Source organism: Ascaphus truei, chromosome 9, assembly GCF_040206685.1.
Source record: "Ascaphus truei isolate aAscTru1 chromosome 9, aAscTru1.hap1, whole genome shotgun sequence".
Classification (NCBI taxonomy): Eukaryota; Metazoa; Chordata; class Amphibia; order Anura; family Ascaphidae; genus Ascaphus; species Ascaphus truei.
In genome coordinates this window covers 67,408,990-67,428,406 of record NC_134491.1, presented here as the reverse complement: position 1 = coordinate 67,428,406, position 19,417 = coordinate 67,408,990, and the positions used below count along the sequence as shown (strand labels likewise).

At 48.3% G+C, this 19,417-nt stretch overlaps 1 protein-coding gene across 3 annotated transcripts in view; it reads left to right on the top strand.

Annotated features, from left to right (window-relative positions):
- TAFA3 (TAFA chemokine like family member 3) overlaps nt 1-19,417 on the top strand; it is a 311,698-nt gene that overhangs the window by 142,959 nt on the left and 149,322 nt on the right. Inside the window, exon 1 of one of the 3 annotated variants that reach the window (XM_075615291.1) lies at nt 200-611. The exons of the other annotated variants lie outside the window; for them this stretch is intronic. Coding sequence (XP_075471406.1) covers nt 521-611 — 91 coding nt within the window. The 5' untranslated portion in view covers nt 200-520. Of the gene's footprint in view, nt 1-199; nt 612-19,417 lie in introns of those variants that run through there. 3 annotated transcript variants of the gene reach the window in all.

Genomic DNA, 19,417 nt, shown 5'->3' with positions numbered 1-19,417 from the left:
AGCACTGTCATTTCTGGTAAGGAGAAGGCATTGTTAGGGTTAAATCCCTCTCACATGGGTCAGCATGTGAGTTCCCCTAACAAGGTGTTAATTTGTATCGGTTCCAGGTGACACCTGGAAACCATTGGAGCCTGTGACATGGGGGGTGGGCTCACTGGAGGAGTGCTGCCCATGTTACCGGAGCTTAGGCGTGACACCCTCCCTGGTATAAAATATGGCTCCCTATTAAATTTGAGTGAGTTCCAGTGTAGCCTGCTCCTTAGGGAGTTTGGCAATATTTCTACCTTGCCCCATCACGGGGTTGAGACTAGCCTCAGGGGCGTAAAACCAGGGAGTGACCACCATGCAAGCTGCAGGGGAAATGTTCTATGCTATGTGAGAAGTTCCTCTCTTGCATGAGAGATGGAAGGATCAAGACATGGCCTGCCAATAAATGGTGAACTGTTTCTTTGCCTGGGTGTGAGTTAATGGAAGGGGTTCCTGTAGGGAATATTCCCTGCCTCTGGCAGTGCCCTGCAGGATGGAGGCGCTGTACCAACGAATAAAAAAACCTGTCCTGTTGCCGCTCCCCCTACCATCTGCAGAGCCTCAGGCCTCCTGGAAGACCAGAGGTGAGCTACACAGCACCACTATCATACCATGTAAATACAGATCTCCCTTAAGGAGGGGGGGTAAGGGTGTTACATACGTAAAGGTGTTTCCCCCTAGTGTTAAAAAACATGATTTTCTAGCTTCTGAGGTTACCATGAGCAATGGGCTCAGGGGAAAGTTTTATTTTAAACTCCCTGACACGTAATATCTCAAATATTTATACCGCCTGAACGAAGCATTTTTTTTTTTAAAACAGCATTGAAAAAGGCAAAAAGACATCTGTGTATATATATATATATATATATATATATATATACATTTTAGAGCCTTTACTGTGATGTTTTCAGTGGTTATTACAATCAGTTCGTGGATTAAGGTGAAAAAAAAAAGATGTAATCGCAAATAAGCTTTTACTATATTAAAACATTTTTGAGGTTGCAAATGGTATCCCTGGGCATCCCTGTGAAGAGGGGGAAATGATTGCATTTATTGTGCTTGATTGCATGTCTGTGCCCGGAATCATTGTATTTGAAGTACTGTAGTCCATTTATGTCTTGCCACTGCTTCAGGCAATATTTAGCTTTGATGTGCTGTTACCTCAGGAATTCAAAATGGCTGCCGTTAAGCCAATAAGAAAGTGAAATTTTCTGTGATGTGAGGCACTCAACTTATTCTTTGGCTGCTACTGGCAACTCCTGATGTTACAAATGGGAACGAAGAATTGAATATCCCCTGAATCACAGACACTTTTCCTAAGACAGCGGCAGTGTTTTGCAGACCCCTCAGACATCGAAAGGGCTAGGAAGATGGAAGCAGGTGGTGGAATCGGGGGCCCCCTAATTAATAAGCTGTTAAGCCTCTTCTTGTTTCTAGAGAAGAGTTCAGCTCCAATCAAATGAATGGGCTAAACTCCTCCCCAGCATAAAAAACACAGCTTCACAACATATTGAATAGGGGCCATAGAGAGTTGACCAGACTACTCTGCCCACATCCCTATAACTTGTTGGTTTCTCAGCTTACTGTAGGACAAGGATTTGACATGTTTGAAAGTCTCTATCACATCCAGCTCTTCATCCTCTCTTCCTTTCTCTATGTATTGAGATCTTTTAGTCTTTCCATTCTAGCTGCTCTTTGTACCAACTCTGTAATACTGTTACAATGACGATTTGACAATGAGTTGAAAAAGTGCCAATTAGCTATTCAAGTACCCTAGTAAATGAATATATCCATTGCAGTCCTGTGTGCCAACTAGTTACGCTGCTTTGATTATGGATGGGCCCTTTCCATGCCTTGCTGGTTAATTATTTAATGGGTGTTGTTTTCACAATACGAGGGACATCATGACTGACTTATTTTTCAAGGCCACATAAAGAATTTTTTCCCTTCTCCACACCATTGGGGAAACTATTAATTAGTGAGCTCTATCTAAATTCACTGTGTAATTTGCTTTAATTACAACAGCATTTAATGTGTTTTAGTGAGAAAAAGGCGCTACAATCATTTTTTCAGAGGTTTGCTTCATTAATGTGAACGGATGATCTTTGTTTTCTTTAATTTCCTTCTAAAGACTTTCCGTACAATTTCTCTAGATAATCCAAGTCATGTTTCACTTTGTCACTGTCTGCGACTTCAAGCAGCGGTTGAAATAAAAGCAGCTTTACGATTAATTCCAGATACGTACTAATGACTACGTACCGTCTCATCAAATGCACTTACAATTCTGCTGCATACTAGTGACCCTAATGCTGTTATTGTGTATATATAGAGCCAGGTTTACTACTAACCATAGGTTGCTTGGTTCTCGTTCCTGACATCTTGTCCAACAGCTGTAGCGCTAGCAGTGTTTCCACTTTCACATTTAGGATTTCCTGGACTAAATTTTCAAGTCAACAAAATACATTTCCTGAACAAAAATCCCTGACCAAAAACTTGTGTAGCTAGGCTCCGTTTTGCCCCTTACCTCCCGCTCCCGGGCTCCTGGGGGGCGGTGCAGGGAGACACCGGAGTGGCAGGCGGACCCGGCACAGATACAGGGAGCGCTGCGGTGGAGGCCGGAGTGGCGATCGGGTCGCCGGAGTTCTGCGTCGCACACGACTAGCGGGGGCTGCCATTTTGAGTAGCGCGCATGCGCACTAGAACCGATGCGCAGTGGGAGCACAGTGCAGCGGCCAATAGACAGGCTCCGCAAGGGGACTACATGTCTCAGCAGCCCCAGGGGCTTCTACCACTTGCTGTAGAACAGCCAATAGGGCTGCAGAGGCAGGAGCAAGTGAGAGAAAGATACGCAAAGCTCCACGAGTCAGTCAGGAGCAGAATGGCGACAGAGCAGGTAGTGTCCAGGGAACAGTGCTTCCCTAGACTAGGACTAGAGTTGCTCCACAGGCCACAGTTAGGCCCCGATCATTGCTAGTTTGTGGCTGCTACAGGGAAAGGCCCCCAGATAGGGACATTTCCACTGTAGCCTTATGAGTGTTAGGCACCAGTAAATCAGATGCCGAGCGGTGACTTGCGGCCTGTGGTTTGGGACCAGACCACCACTGATCTAAGAGACTCTTATGGTGAGACCCTCCAGCGGGAGTTCACCCAACGCAGAGGTGGACGCCTTCGCGGACAGACTGGACCAAATTAAGTCAGTGGAACAGATGGATCCTTTGTACTATTCGGCGGTACCGGAGTGCGTGGGAAGGTATAACATCTAAGTGCACCAACAGTCTTCAGGGGTAGCGCTACTCCCTACACTTTGGGTGGGGATTGACATTGTGGTATGGACACTGGGACACTGGTGCCCCCACACCCCTAGTACTGTGGGGATACTCCCTGGGGTAATATTGTATAGTGTTTTTTATATGTTCAGTAAATATTCTTTATAGTATCAAGAATGTGTATTTACCTCTGCATTGTCTTGGGAGGCGCTATGCCACTGTGTGAGGATCCTTCTCAGGTGGAGGCTCTGTGTGTAAGTGAAACAAGGTCACCCCAGGCTCCTTCCGTGGAGGATCAGGCCTCCTGTTAGCCCCTCAGGTAATGGCAACGCAGGTAGTTCCCTAGACACATGGGAAAGGGGGCTACACTTGGTTAAAAGGTGATGATGAGTAGAGGTCAGGAGTTTTGCGGCGTAGTCGAGATGTAGCGTCATGTAACATTGCGGTGCCATGCGACATCGCATTGTTATGGCAATGTGGTGTCATGTGACATTGAAGCGCCATGATAACGCAGCGCTGCAAGAGGAGATGTCGCTCTCCCTCGGCAATGAGAACCTAAGAAACAATTAAAGAGGTTCTGTGCTCTCTCCCTTTGGGGAAGAGCGTGGGGCCTCTAACCGCAGGGCTCAGGGCAGTGGCCGATGACACTGCCATCAAACCGGCACTAGAACAGTTTTAACTTGGAGGACAACCGACACCTCTGAGTACGCTTTTCTTTGTTCTGCCATGAATAAACCTGTAGCTGCTTTAAGTGGTAACACTGAGTGCTAGTGAAATTGTTAGCACAGCTGAGTAATTCGGGACAATTTTCTCCTTTAGTCTGAGGCAGGGATTCCCCCTTTCCCCAGGAATATCGATATTCACGGCAGTATTTAACTTTCCAAGGCTTTTCCATGCATTGACGACCCTTTCAGCGAAGGTTTCCACTTAGCACTTCTTGTCCCAGCATTCCTCTTCCAATTAAAAAATGCATGCACTTAGATTGTAAGCTCTTAAGGGCAGGGACTGCTTTTCCTATGTTTACTTTTAGGTCTGTAGCACTTATTCCCATTATGTCTCATATTATTTTGTCATGTGTATTACTGCTGTAAAGCGCTATGTACATAAACGGCGCTATACAAATAAAAATAAGTATACACTAGCTGAGAGACCCGGCGTTGCCTGTGAGTTAAATTTCCACTAGGAGTGGGGGGGACAGTGGACAGGAGGGGGACACAGTGGACAGGAGGGGGGACACAGTGGACAGGAGGGGGGACACAGTGGACAGGACAGGCACCCGGCGTTGGCCGGGCTTAAAATTTCCGGCTCCCTCCTCTCCACTCCCTCTGTCTGTTTTTCTGCTCCCCCCCCCTAAGCGCAGCTCCGGTCCCCACCCTACAATGTCCCACACACACACACAGTGAGACACACACACACTCTCCCATACGCACACAGACACAAACAGTGGACAGGAGGAGGGGGGGATAGGGAGAGTGGAACGTCCGGCGATCCCGCCTGCCGTGATTGCGCACCACCACCGCACCCATCTCCCTCCCCACGCGGCAAGCAAGGGAGCGCCGTGGGGAAGGGGACCAGAGGGAGGGGCATGTCCTGCGTGGCCGCCACTGTCCTGTCCCCCCCCCCCCCCGGACATGTCCCGCAGCGTGCGGCGGCTCACTGTGGGTGGGGTGGAGGGTTGTTGTCGCGCTCCCCTCGGTTGGAAGCGAGGAGGGAGGAGTCTGAGGTTGGCGGCTGGGGCAGGAGGGCCGCGACGCACTTCCCCTCCGCCCGGGAGCCGGTTGGGAGCGAGGGGGGAGGAGCCTGAAGTTGGCGGCTGGGGCAGGAGGGCCGCGCCGCGCTTCCCCTCCATCCGGGAGCCGTTTGGGAGCGAGGGGGGAGGAGCCTGAAGTTGGCGGCTTGGGCAGGAGGGCCGCGCTTCCCCTCTGTTCGGGAGCCGGTTGGGAGCGAGGGGGGAGGAGCCTGAAGTTGGCGGCTGGGGGCAGGAGGGCCGTGAGGGCCGTGAGGGTGAGTGTGATGGGGGGTTGATGAGGGGGGGGGGAGAGGAGAGAGAGAGAGTGTGTGTGTGTGTGTGTGTGTATGTGTGTGTGTGTCTCTCTGCGGGTGAGGAGAAGAGAGTGGCAGTTGGGTGACGTCATAGAGGCACCAATCTGATTGGCCAGATTCGCCGCATCTAGCACCAGACATACAAGAATCAGTTTTATTATATATAGATACATACATTGTTAATACTCTTTATACTGTATATGGGAACATTTCTATCATATTTCTCATACACCCACTTCACCCCTCCTTTCACCTTCCATAGTAAGCAGTTTGCTGCTGTAATACCCTTCTTTCACAGAAACAAAAATATTCACAAAAGTATTTTACCTCATTACCATTGTTGGGAGGCTGTTCCATAAATCCACTACTCTTTCAGTGAAGTACTTTTTCACACTCCCCTTCATTGTTAAAGCACAATCCTTTGTTCTGCATTATCTAGTTCCAAAAGCCGTATAGGTCCTAGAGAAGTGTAGATTGTGTTGTAGTCTGGGACACATTTTAATGGAGCAACCAGAGACTTCTTCATAGATGACATTATACTGTACAGAGCTTTCAAAACTTCACAAGTATCTTCTTTATGTGTGTTTGTATTCTGGAGAAGAAGAAAAAAAAAGAATCCTGTTTATACCTTATTTATACCCTTGAGGTTTTGGATGGTATCATCTGTAAAACTCCTGACAGCCCTTACATTTCCTGCCCTACGAGAAGCCATTCTAATCTGTACAACACTAGCCGAGGTAGAACAGCTTGTCTCATGATCATGCATCAAACCTCTATCCACAGAGGACCCCCGGGAGCTTGCTTGCCAATGTCCATTGGGCACGGACAGCTGGCAGCATGTTCTGTGCACAGCGCGTGCCTCTGCATTTCTGTAACGTGTTTCTGAGCAAGACTTTCAATCCAGCGTGGAGATTTGACAAATGCTACTTAGAGTGCTTGAGAAGTTCTTGTCACAGTCCAAAAAAAGTAAAGATGCAAAGACAGAAGTGAACTAATGTCAGTGACACTTAGAATGTGTGAAGGCAGCAACCCCCCCATCCACGGACGTGTCACAGAATCAGCTTCCTTAGAAAGAGTAAAAATGTCACTTTTTAATTTTTAAATGTATGTTTCTATTTTCCTTGGCTCCTATGTATTTGTACTCTTGTATTGATCTTCCCCAATATCTCCTTGGCTAACAATGGCAGCATAATTAATTTATACATAATTAACAAGAAGAGCATGAAATAACAGTCTCCCTGCATACACCACAGTTTGCCAAGCAGTCTTACTGTATGACAGAAGCGTTTAGGTGAAGATCATAAACAACACCGTAAATCATTTTGGTTGCTATGGAGGCATTAAAAGTTACAAATCTTCTACTATATTAGTGAAAGCACTGTATGCCTGCCTGCCTGCATGCATGCATGCCAGCCTGCCTGCCTGCTGGATGTCCGGTGTCCCTAGGGGAAATCTCATTGGTCCCTTGGGCCGCCCCCGCACACCTCTCATTGGCCTGAGGCGGAGTGACGGCCCAAAGGACACACAGGGACACAAACACACACACAGGGACACACACAGGGACACACACACACACACACACACACACACACACACACACACACACACACACACACACACACACACACACACACACACACACACACGGACACGGACACGGACACACACACACACGGACACGGACACGGACACACACACGGACACACACACGGACACACACACACACGGACACACACACAGGGACACACACACAGGGACACACACAGACACACACACACACACACACACAGTAGGGGGGGGGGGTGTACATTAGCAGCATGTATAACCCGGGGGGGGGGGGGCTCACATACCCGCCGGAGCCTCCGCCTCTTCCTCCCCGAAATCAGCCTCCACACCTGCGCGCACCTCCTCCTCTCCCCGTGTCTCCCGCGCTTTCAAACCCCCCCCCCCCCCCGGCGCCGCTACAGTCAGCGGAGGAGCGAGTGCCCGGGACACAGCGGGGGAGCGGCAACAACAAGCTGCCTCCCGCCTCAGATCCACGTGGGAGCGGCCGGACGGGTGAGTGAGCGGCCTTCACCCACCCCTCACCCCCCTTCAAATCACCTCCCCTCCACCCCCCCCACCCCCCGGCGCCGCTACAGTCAGCGGAGGAGCGTGCGCCCGGGACACAGCGGGGGAGCGGCCACAACAAGCTGCCTCCCGCCTCAGATACACGTGGGAGCGGCCGGACGGGTGAGTGAGCTGCCGGACGGGTGAGTGAGCGGCCGGACGGGTGAGGGAGCGGCCTTCACCTCCCCTCACCCCCCTTCACCTCCCCTCACCCCCCTTCACCTCCCCTCACCCCCCTTCACCTCACCTCACCCACCCCTCACCTCCCCTCACCCACCCCTCACCTCCCCTCACTCCACTTCCCTTCCCTTCCACCTCCCTCCACCCCCCCCTTCACCTCCCCTCCACCCCCCTTCACCTCCCCTCCACCCCCCCCACCTCCCCTTCACCCCCCCACCTCCCCTTCACCCCCCCTTCACCCCCCACCTCCCCTTCACCCCCCCACCCCCCTTCACCTCCCCTCACCCCCCTTCACCTCCCCCTCACCCCCCTTCACCTCCCCTCACCCCCCCTTCACCTCACCTCACCCACCCCTCACCTCCCCTCACTCCACTTCCCTTCCCTTCCACCTCCCTCCACCCCCCCTTCACCTCCCCTCCACCCCCCTTCATCTCCCCTCCACCCCCCCCCCCCACCTCCCCTTCACCCCCCCCACCTCCCCTTCACCCCCCTTCACCCCCCACCTCCCCTTCACCCCCCCCACCCCCCCTTCACCTCCCCTCCACCCCCCCTTCACCTCCCCTCCACCCCCCCTTCACCTCCCCTCCACCCCCCTTCACCTCCCCTCCACCCCCTCCTTCACCTCCCCTCCACCCCCTCCTTCACCTCCCCTCCACCCCCCCCCCCCTTCACCTCCCCTCCCACCCCCCCCCTCACCTCCCTCCACCCCCCCGCTTCACCTCCCCTCCACCCCCCCCTTCACCTCCCCTCCACCCCCCCCTTCACCTCCCCTCCACCCCCCCTTCACCTCCCCTCCACCCCCCCCTTCACCTCCCCTCCACCCCCCCTTCACCTCCCCTCCACCCCCCCCTTCACCTCCCCTCCACCCCCACCCTTCACCTCCCTCCACCCCCACCTTCACCCCCCCTTCACCTTCCCTTCAATCCCCCCTTACAACCTCCCACCACCTCCTCACCACCTCCACCCCCCTTCCCACCTCCCCCACCCCCTTCCCAACTCCCCACCACCTCCCCCCCCTTGTATAACCCGGGGGGGGGGGGCTCACATACCCGCCGGAGCCTCCGCCTCTTCCTCTCCGAAATCAGCCTCCACACCTGCGCGCACCTCCTCCTCTCCCCGTGTCTCCCGCGCTTTCAAACCCCCCCCCCCCCGGCGCCGCTACAGTCAGCGGAGGAGCGAGTGCCCGGGACACAGCGGGGGAGCGGCAACAACAAGCTGCCTCCCGCCTCAGATCCACGTGGGAGCGGCCGGACGGGTGAGTGAGCGGCCTTCACCCACCCCTCACCCCCCTTCAAATCACCTCCCCTCCACCCCCCCCACCCCCCGGCGCCGCTACAGTCAGCGGAGGAGCGTGCGCCCGGGACACAGCGGGGGAGCGGCCACAACAAGCTGCCTCCCGCCTCAGATACATGTGGGAGCGGCCGGGCGGGTGAGGGAGCTGCCGGACGGGTGAGTGAGCGGCCGGACGGGTGAGGGAGCGGCCTTCACCTCCCCTCACCCCCCTTCACCTCCCCTCACCCCCCTTCACCTCCCCTCACCCCCCTTCACCTCACCTCACCCACCCCTCACCTCCCCTCACCCACCCCTCACCTCCCCTCACTCCACTTCCCTTCCCTTCCACCTCCCTCCACCCCCCCTTCACCTCCCCTCCACCCCCCTTCACCTCCCCTCCACCCCCCCCACCTCCCCTTCACCCCCCCCACCTCCCCTTCACCCCCCCTTCACCCCCCACCTCCCCTTCACCCCCCCACCCCCCCTTCACCTCCCCTCCACCCCCCCTTCACCTCCCCTCCACCCCCCCTTCACCTCCCCTCCACCCCCTCCTTCACCTCCCCTCCACCCCCTCCTTCACCTCCCCTCCACCCCCCCCCCCTTCACCTCCCCTCCACCCCCCCCCTCACCTCCCCTCCACCCCCCCCGCTTCACCTCCCCTCCACCCCCCCCTTCACCTCCCCTCCACCCCCCCCCTTCACCTCCCCTCCACCCCCCCCTTCACCTCCCCTCCACCCCCCCCTTCACCTCCCCTCCACCCCCACCCTTCACCTCCCCTCCACCCCCCCCCTTCACCTCCCCTCCACCCCCACCCTTCACCTCCCCTCCACCCCCACCTTCACCCCCCCTTCACCTTCCCTTCACTCCCCCCTTACAACCTCCCACCACCTCCTCACCACCTCCACCCCCCTTCCCACCTCCCCCACCCCCTTCCCAACTCCCCACCACCTCCCCCCCCTTCCCACCACCTCCCCCCCACCCCCCCCCTTCCCCCCACCTCCCCCCCACCTCCCCTTCCCCCCCACCTCCCCTTCCCCCCCACCCCCCTCCTTCCCACCACCTCCCCCCCACCCCCCCCCCCTTCCCCCCACCTCCCCCCCACCCCCCCCCCCCTTCCCTGAGGCGGAGTCACGGGCCAAAGGACACACAGGGACACAGACACACACACACGTAGACACACACACACACAGACGTAGACACACACACACGTATACACAAACACACACACGTAGACACAAACACACACACGTAGACACAAACACACACACGTATACACAAACACACACACGTAGACACACACACACATAGACACACACGTAGACACACGTACACACACACACACACACACACACGTACACACACGCACGTAGACACACACACACGTACACGTAGACACACACACATGTACACGTAGACACGTACACACACACACACACATGTACACGTAGACACGTACACACACACACACATGTACACGTATACTCACACACATGTACACGTACACACACACATGGAGACATACACACACACACATGGAGACATACACACACACACATGGAGACATACACACACACACATGTACACATACACACACACGTATACACTCACACACGTATACACACAGGTATACACACACACATGTATACACACACATATATACACACACACATGTATACACACACATGTATACACACACACATGTATACACACACACATGTATACACACACACGTGTATACACACACATGTGTATGCACACACACATGTGTATACACACACATGTGTACACACACACACACATGTACACACACACACGTGTACACACACACATGTGTATACACACACACGTATACACACACACACGTATACACAAACACACACACGTAGACACAAACACACACACGTAGACACAAACACACACACGTATACACAAACACACACACGTAGACACACACACACATACACACACACGTAGACACACACATACACACACACACACGTACACACATGCACGTAGACACACACACGTACACACACACACATGTACACGTAGACACAAACACACATGTACACGTAGACACGTAGACACACACACACACACACACACATGTACACGTACACACGTACACACACACACATGTACACGTACACACACACATGGAGACATAAACACACACACATGGAGACATACACACACACACATGGAGACATACACACACACACATGGAGACATACACACACACACATGTACACACACACACACACGTATACACTCACACACACGTATACACTCACACACGTATACACACAGGTATACATACACATAATGTATACACACACACACACATGTATACACACACATGTATACACACACACACACATGTATACACACACACACATGTATACACACACACACGTATACACACACACACACATGTATACACACACACACATGTGTATACACATACACATGTGTATACACACACACATGTGTATACACACACATGTGTATACACACACACATGTGTATACACACACATGTGTACACACACACACACATGTGTACACACACATGTGTATACACACACATGTATATACACACACATGTATACACACACACACATGTATACACACACACATGTATACACACACACACACATGTATACACACACACACACATGTATACACACACACACACACACATGTATACACACACACACGTATACACACACACATGTGTATACACACACATGTGTATACACACACAAACATGTGTACACACACACAAATGTACACACACACACACACACATACAATGTATACACACAAACATGTATACACACACACAAACATGTATACACGTGTATACACACATGTGTATACACACACACACGTATACACACACACACACATGTATACACACACACACACATGTGTATGCACACACACATGTGTATACACACATGTGTACACACACACATGTGTATACACACACATGTATATACACACACATGTATACACACACACACATGTATACACACACACACATGTATACACACACACACACATGTATACACACACACACGTATACACACACACATGTGTATACACACACAAACATGTGTACACACACACACACACACACACACATACAATGTATACACACAAACATGTATACACACACACAAACATGTATACACGTGTATACACACATGTGTATACACACACACACGTATACACACACACAATATATACATACACACAATGTATACACACACACATGTGTATACACACACGTGTATACACACACACACGTGTATACACACACACACGTGTATACACACACACGTGTATACACACACACACACGTGTATACACACACACGTGTATACACACACACGTGAATACACACACACGTGTATACACACACACACACGTGTATACACACACACGTGTATACACACACATGTGTATACAATACGTGTATACACACACACGTGTATACACACGTGTATACACATACACACACGTGTATACACACACACGTACACATACACACACACACACATGTATACACACACACATACAATGTATACACACAAACATGTATACACACACACACATCAGCACACCGGTATCCCATGCCCCCCCAGCACACTGGCATTCTCGGCTCCCCACCATTCCCAGCCCCCATCAACACCATCAGCACCCACACATCGCCACCTTTGCACCTCCCCCATCGGCACACCCACATCCGCACCCCCACATCAGCACCAAACCCTCCCAAATCAGCACACCAATACAATCACCATCAGTACAGCCACAGCAGCACTACCACCGCACATGGGCCGCGTGGACCACTCCCCACCCAAATGCCACACCCACACCACAAACATCCCGGGCAACGCCGGGGCTCTCAGCTAGTATATATATATTTAAAGAATCTGATTTATTTTTACGGTGCAAATTACATTATTATGTTGTTTAAAAAATACTTTAATTTGCTAAGTGAGAATGTCTCTGGAAAGAGGGACACAATATACAGTATCATTAAACATTAGTATTGGGCCGTAGACCACATTAAAAGGTATCATTTATATATTTACTTTGCATTCTAGAACAGTAACCAGAGAGCAGCAGATGTAAAAAGTTTTTATTTTGTTTGCTGCAAGAGTATAAGATGCATGGAACAGCAGACCATCAGCAGAAGTGGTGATTGAGAAATATAGTAAAGGAATTCAACACGCTTGAGGTATTGTTAATGTGTGTCCTTTTTTTTTTTATTATAATTTTTTTTGACAATACCAGGGACTTCATAACTGTGAGTCCTTGTCAAGGCAGCAAATCATGTTTTCCTTCTTCACAAAACGGGGGGGGGGGGGAGGGGGGTTTGAAGCTATTAATTAAGCCTTTGGGTGCCTTTTGACATAGCTACTATTGGGTTTACTGGGGTTTGGCGCTCCAGGGGTCCCATTATGTAGCAGCTACATCATACAAATGCGGCCACCAGTATCTGATGACTTGCCTTGGAAAATCTGGAGCAATCTCCCAGTAAAATTGCAACATTTCTGTGAGATTCTGCAGCCAGACTAGTGGTCCATCGGATTAACACAGTGGCGGTCCCTGAAGGTCCAATTCAAACTGAATGGGACTGCAGGGAGCCCCGCTGTGGTAATCCGATGGCCAAATTAGTCTGGCTGCAGAATCTCACAGAAATGTTGCAGTATTTACTGTGAGATAGCCACAGTATTTTCCCAGGCAAGTCATCAGATACTGGTGGCTGCATCTGTAATCTAGTTACTCATTATTTTTTTTGGGAGAGATCATGTTTAGAATGCTTACTAAATCAGTGGATATTCTGGATTTGTCTATATTGCAGCATTCTTCCTTTCCCAACCTGTGATACCTAGTCATGGGTTTGGCTCCTCCAGATGGAGACACCAGATTCAGAACTGGGAACAGCTCCTTGAGACCTGGCGTTTGTCACTATCACTCTATGTCTAAGCACCAAAAAAATAAGAATTTCTGGATATGCCTTATCTTTGTCTCATTGTGAACAGAAAGCGGCACATATCAAATACTCCACAAGTCTGTCTGACATCTGACAATTACCAACAGTCCTGTCATTGAATCCTGACGTGCTAGAGAAATGTAAACTTTATCATGTGGGATTTGAAGACAGATGCTATAGCATGTTTTTTAGGATGGATTTCTCTCATTAGAGATTTAAGTTTTGAAAGTCTCTGTGTGCCTAACTAAGTCTCCTGACTGCATCTAAAAAAAAATTATTCTAGCTACAAAGCTAAAAACAACTCACAGGAATATGTATGAAGACTACACACTTTACTCCATAAGATGGAGCATTTTTTTTTAGTTTTCAGCTTATTTCAATTTTTTACATCTGACTCTGATTTCTTGTTCAAAGAGGTTTTTGCCTGGTGGATTTTTACAATGCAAAGAGAAAGGAAAGTGTCAACATAGCGTTATGATGTTCATGTGAGAGAGTTCAGTTGTTAAAACAAAGTGAGAGAACTCAGCCATGTTAAATATCCTTTTCTATATTAAACATGTATTTCATAATTCAAGATTTGTTACAGTTTGAGGCAGTAGGAGAATGTATTCTGTAAATGCAGGGGATGGTGGTGTCTGTTCACAGTGGTTGGTAAGAGCACTTTTCTGTATCAAGGGAGCAGGAGTCATAATTTCAAATCCACCAACATTCTGTGCCTGGCACTGAGGTGGTAACACAGAATGTAAATTAGATTGTAAGCTCTGCAGGGTTAGGCATTCCTTAAATTTACATCCATGTTATAATTACTTTATATATAATCCCCTGTATTTTGAATATTCTGTTTCTAATATTTATTTATTTATAAAATGTTTTACCAGGAAGTAATACATTGAGTGTTACCTCTCGTTTACAAGTATGTCCTGGGCATAGATGTATGACAAAAATACATGGTTACAAATACATAGTTACATAAGTGAACAGGGTATGCATTATATTCGAGACATTGCATGCACAGTTAAAGATAATATATCTTATAGGCGTGTGTAACAGTTACAGACCAGATTCAAATGTGAGACAGCTTTAGTTTTGAAACAACTTAGACTGGTGGTAAGACTCTGTGAGACTGACTCTGTGTCTCTGTGAGAGTCTCCGGTAGATTGTTCCAGTTTTGGGGTGCACGGTAAGAGAAGGAGGAGCGGCCGGATACTTTGCTGAACCTTAGTACCATGAACAGTCTTTTGGAGTCAGATCTCAGATGATAAGTGCTGCATGTGGTAGGAGTGAGGGGCTTGTTCAAGTAGACGGGTAGCTTGCTCAGAAAGTTGTTTTAGTTGTATTGGAGAATAAAACGGCATATTGAATCGTAGAGGGTATCAAATTTGCTAAGGTGGGTTTGGGGTGCCGAGCTGTATACTATGTCCCCATAGTCGATAATTGGCATTAGCATCTGCTGTGCGATACGCTTTCTGACCAGCAGACTTAGGGAGGATTTGTTCCTGTAAAGTACACCTAGTTTGGCATAGGATTTGGATGTCAGGGTATCAACGTGCATCCCAAATGTTAAATGGGAGTCAAATCATATGCCCAAGTTTTTAAAACTATTAAAAGGAGTTAGGATGGTATTAGCGTCAGTTCTGATCTGCAGCTCAGTCATTGGAAGCTTTAAAAATGTAGTCTTGGTCCCAAATACCATTGTTACAGTCTTGTCAGTGTTTAAAAACAGTTTGTTTTGGGAAATCCAATTTTCAAGTCTCAAAGTCAGATTGAAGTGTGTGTTCAAGGTCGGAGAGGCTAGGGCTGTGTGCATATAAGATTGTGTCATTTGCTTACGTGTATTGAAGCTCCCTTACAAGCTGTAGGAAGATCATTGATGAACACCAAGAAGAGTACGGGCCCCAGAACAGAGCCTTGCGGGACACCACAGGTGATATCCAAGGGGTTGGAGTTAGAGCCTGAGATAGACACATGTTGGGATCTACCTGATAGGAAGGAATTAAAACAGTTTAAAGCATGCTTCCCTATTCCAGAGCACTGGAATTTGTTAAGCAAGATATCATGATCATGAACAGTATCAAAAGCTTTGCAAAATCTAGGAATATTGCACCAGTGAGTTGTTCCATTTCACACTGAATTCCATTGCAAACTTTCAGCAGGGTAGTTACGGTAGAGTGTTTGGGGTGAAAGCCAGATTGAAATTGGCTAGGGAAATTTGTCTTGGTATAGTAATTGCTTAATTGGGTGGAACGCATTTTTCCATGACTTTGGATAGTATTGGGTGAAGAGAGATTGGCCTGGAGATCGAGACAGTGTTTTTGTCCCCACATTTGAAAATTGGGACAACTCTGGCAGTTTTCCTGGTCTTAGGAATATGGCCTGCAGACAGGATAGAGTTGACTATGGAAGCAATTGGTTTGGCAATGACTGGGGCACCAAGTTTAGGAACTTAGATTGCAGTAAATCAAGTCCACATTGGCTGCTTAGTTTTAATTTGGGAGCTACTCTAACGCTACATGTACATGACTAGTGTTATATTAGGGTTAGATAGTGAGATTTATTTGCATGCACAAGGGAAGACTTTGTGACAAAATCTCTGAAATATTTCCAACACCTCCAGGGTCCTAGTTGCATTTAATTAGCACATTCTGACATTAACCAGTGCAATATTATGCATATCCACAGCTTCCTTTTCTGGGTTTCAGTTTCTTTTTTTTCTGGATTTATTTTTGGAAATGTTTCTATTACTCTAGAGAAACCCCAGTTCTCATCGCTTTGTGGTTATTCAGTAATCACGGGATCTCTACATAATATTTGAATGTAAACCAAATGGAACTAAAAGTTTTGATGGGTCTGTCTGTTTTGTAATATCAAGAGATGATATACTCACTATATGTGTCAACTTGATTTTTACAAACAGTATGGTAGCTCACATATGTGTGTGTATATATATATATATATATATATATATATATATATATATATATATATATATATATATATATATATATATATATATATATATATATATATATAAAGGAAGGCATTTGGCACACTAATATCCAGGCAAAAACATATGCTTATCCCATATGTATAAAATGAAGATATTTACCAGATTTGCGTCCAGTAATGAGAGACAGCACACTGCAAGTTGTAATCCAGACAAAGAATTGTATTGGAACAAAGGGCACTGCAACCAACGTTTTGGTCACCACAGAGGGACCTTCATCAGGGTTATGCAGTGGTCAAGTGCCCATGACCCTCTTTATATATCCCATCGCCAAGTGCTACCAAAAAAATAAACCAATCAAAATCTCCCTTAATCAGTTGAAACAGCTACATACAATATCAACAAGACCAATGTCCTTAGTTTAATCAAAGCAACCACCCACCTGTCCCTGAGTATAGGCCAATAGCAAAGTCCACACGTTACCTGGATGATACACAACAGCTGTTGGACCCGCGGTGTGACATGCATTGTAGCCTGAACCTGCGCATAATGCTGGCACCCCAGCAACGTCAAGGGTCGCACAATGCTAACTGCCCCACGACGCGCATCAAAATCCACGCATGCGCAGAGGGAGCATCCCCGCGGGACCAAGGAGACCAAGACACGCGCCGTAATACAGCTCACTGCCCAATGACGCGCATCACAGTCCGCGCATGCGCAAATAGAGAGCGTCCCCGCGGGACCATGGAGACCAGGACTCAAGTTAGTCAGATCACTACCTAATAACGCGCGTTTAAGGTCCTTTGCAAATCAGTATTGCCGACCTCGAAAGCTTGTCCTATGACATAAATTGTTAGTCCAAATATTAAAAGGTATCACCTAATATATAAATATATATACTGTATATTGCAACTCGCCTTCGCACTGCTGCTGGATGCTTAGTCCTACATGCACTTCACATTTCTCACTATCCCTTTCATCCATTTATTGCTCTGCCTATTTACTTTCCCTTCCCTCTGTCATTCTTTCTCTATCTCATATGTCTTAGATTTTATCTTCGATTTTACATCTGTGTTGCACTCATGGCATCTTTTTGTAAATCAGAACTGCTTGACCTGAATGAGAGAGAGCTCTTGAAAGCTTATCCTATAATATCAATTGTTAGTCCAAATAAAACAGGTATCACACAACAACCCACACATTATTATAAAATAAATAAGATATGTACACACAGTAGATATTGCATATGAATACTATTGTATCATACATACAGTAGTAAAGGACACGCGTGTAATTTGTGATATGTTACGCACCTGCTGCTATAAGCATTTTGTTCCTTGTAAGCTGCTTTTACCATGCCGTAAACTGCAGGACATAAAAAAATGAACTGCATCCAGCAAACGGAGCAGGAACATTATAACCAGATTTTTCACCTTTCCCTAGTTACTGTCAAGAATTTATGTCCATTAGCAACCGAAGCGCAGGATTTTCTCATTATGAGATTCTTATGGGACAGTGTGAACATCTGTTCTGGAAAGGGTTCAATCAGTAACAGACATGTCACCACTCGCTGATTTTCTGTAAATCTCGCCGATTTCTAGCATCAGCCTCCTCTTCAATATGATACGAATCCGTCCTCCCCATATTACACAAGTTTTTATTCCCATCCATTTAAATAGCGAATAACTCTTCTCCAGCACGGGGAAGCAGTTTCACATATTTTTTTAACTGAAAGTATTAGACTTCAGTGGAGCCTGACTTCTAAAAATCAGCTATTTCCATTACAGTTGCAGATTTTCTTTTGGTCCAGTTTCAACAAATCCGACAGATTTCGGTCCTTGGAGATTGACATCTTTGGTAAACTTAACTCTAGAGACCACTCAGCGGCGTAACTGCATATTTGGGCCCCCCTGCAATTTATTTGAAAACAAAATAATTCTATGTTTCCCCAAAGGTCCCCATGTGAGGGCTTTGCAAATCCCCCCCCCCCCTCTAACACACCTTCCTCACCCCTCACAGTCCCCCCTCTCATCCTCACACTTTCTATTCTTCCCCCCTCCGTGTCACACTCTGTTTTTACTCTTCCTCCCTCTCTCCCCTACCCCCTCCCTCACACAACTTCGCTCCTCCCTCAATACCACACATACACAATTCTCCCCCCAGAACACATACACAATTCTTTCCCCCCCACACATACCCAATTCTCCCCCCACACATACATATACAATTCTCCACCCCACACACATACAGAATTCCCCCTGAGACATATGTTTAATTGCCCCCCATATATACACACACACATACACAACTCACTCCCCCACACAAACACGTCCCCCCATACACACACACACACACACACACACACCCACACACACACACAAACACACACAGACACAATGCACCCACCCCCATATACACACACACACACACACACACACACAATTCCTTCCCAATACACACACACACACACACAAACACACACAGACACAATGCACCCACCCCCATATACACACACAAACACACACACACACAATTCCTTCCCAATACACACACACACACAATATAT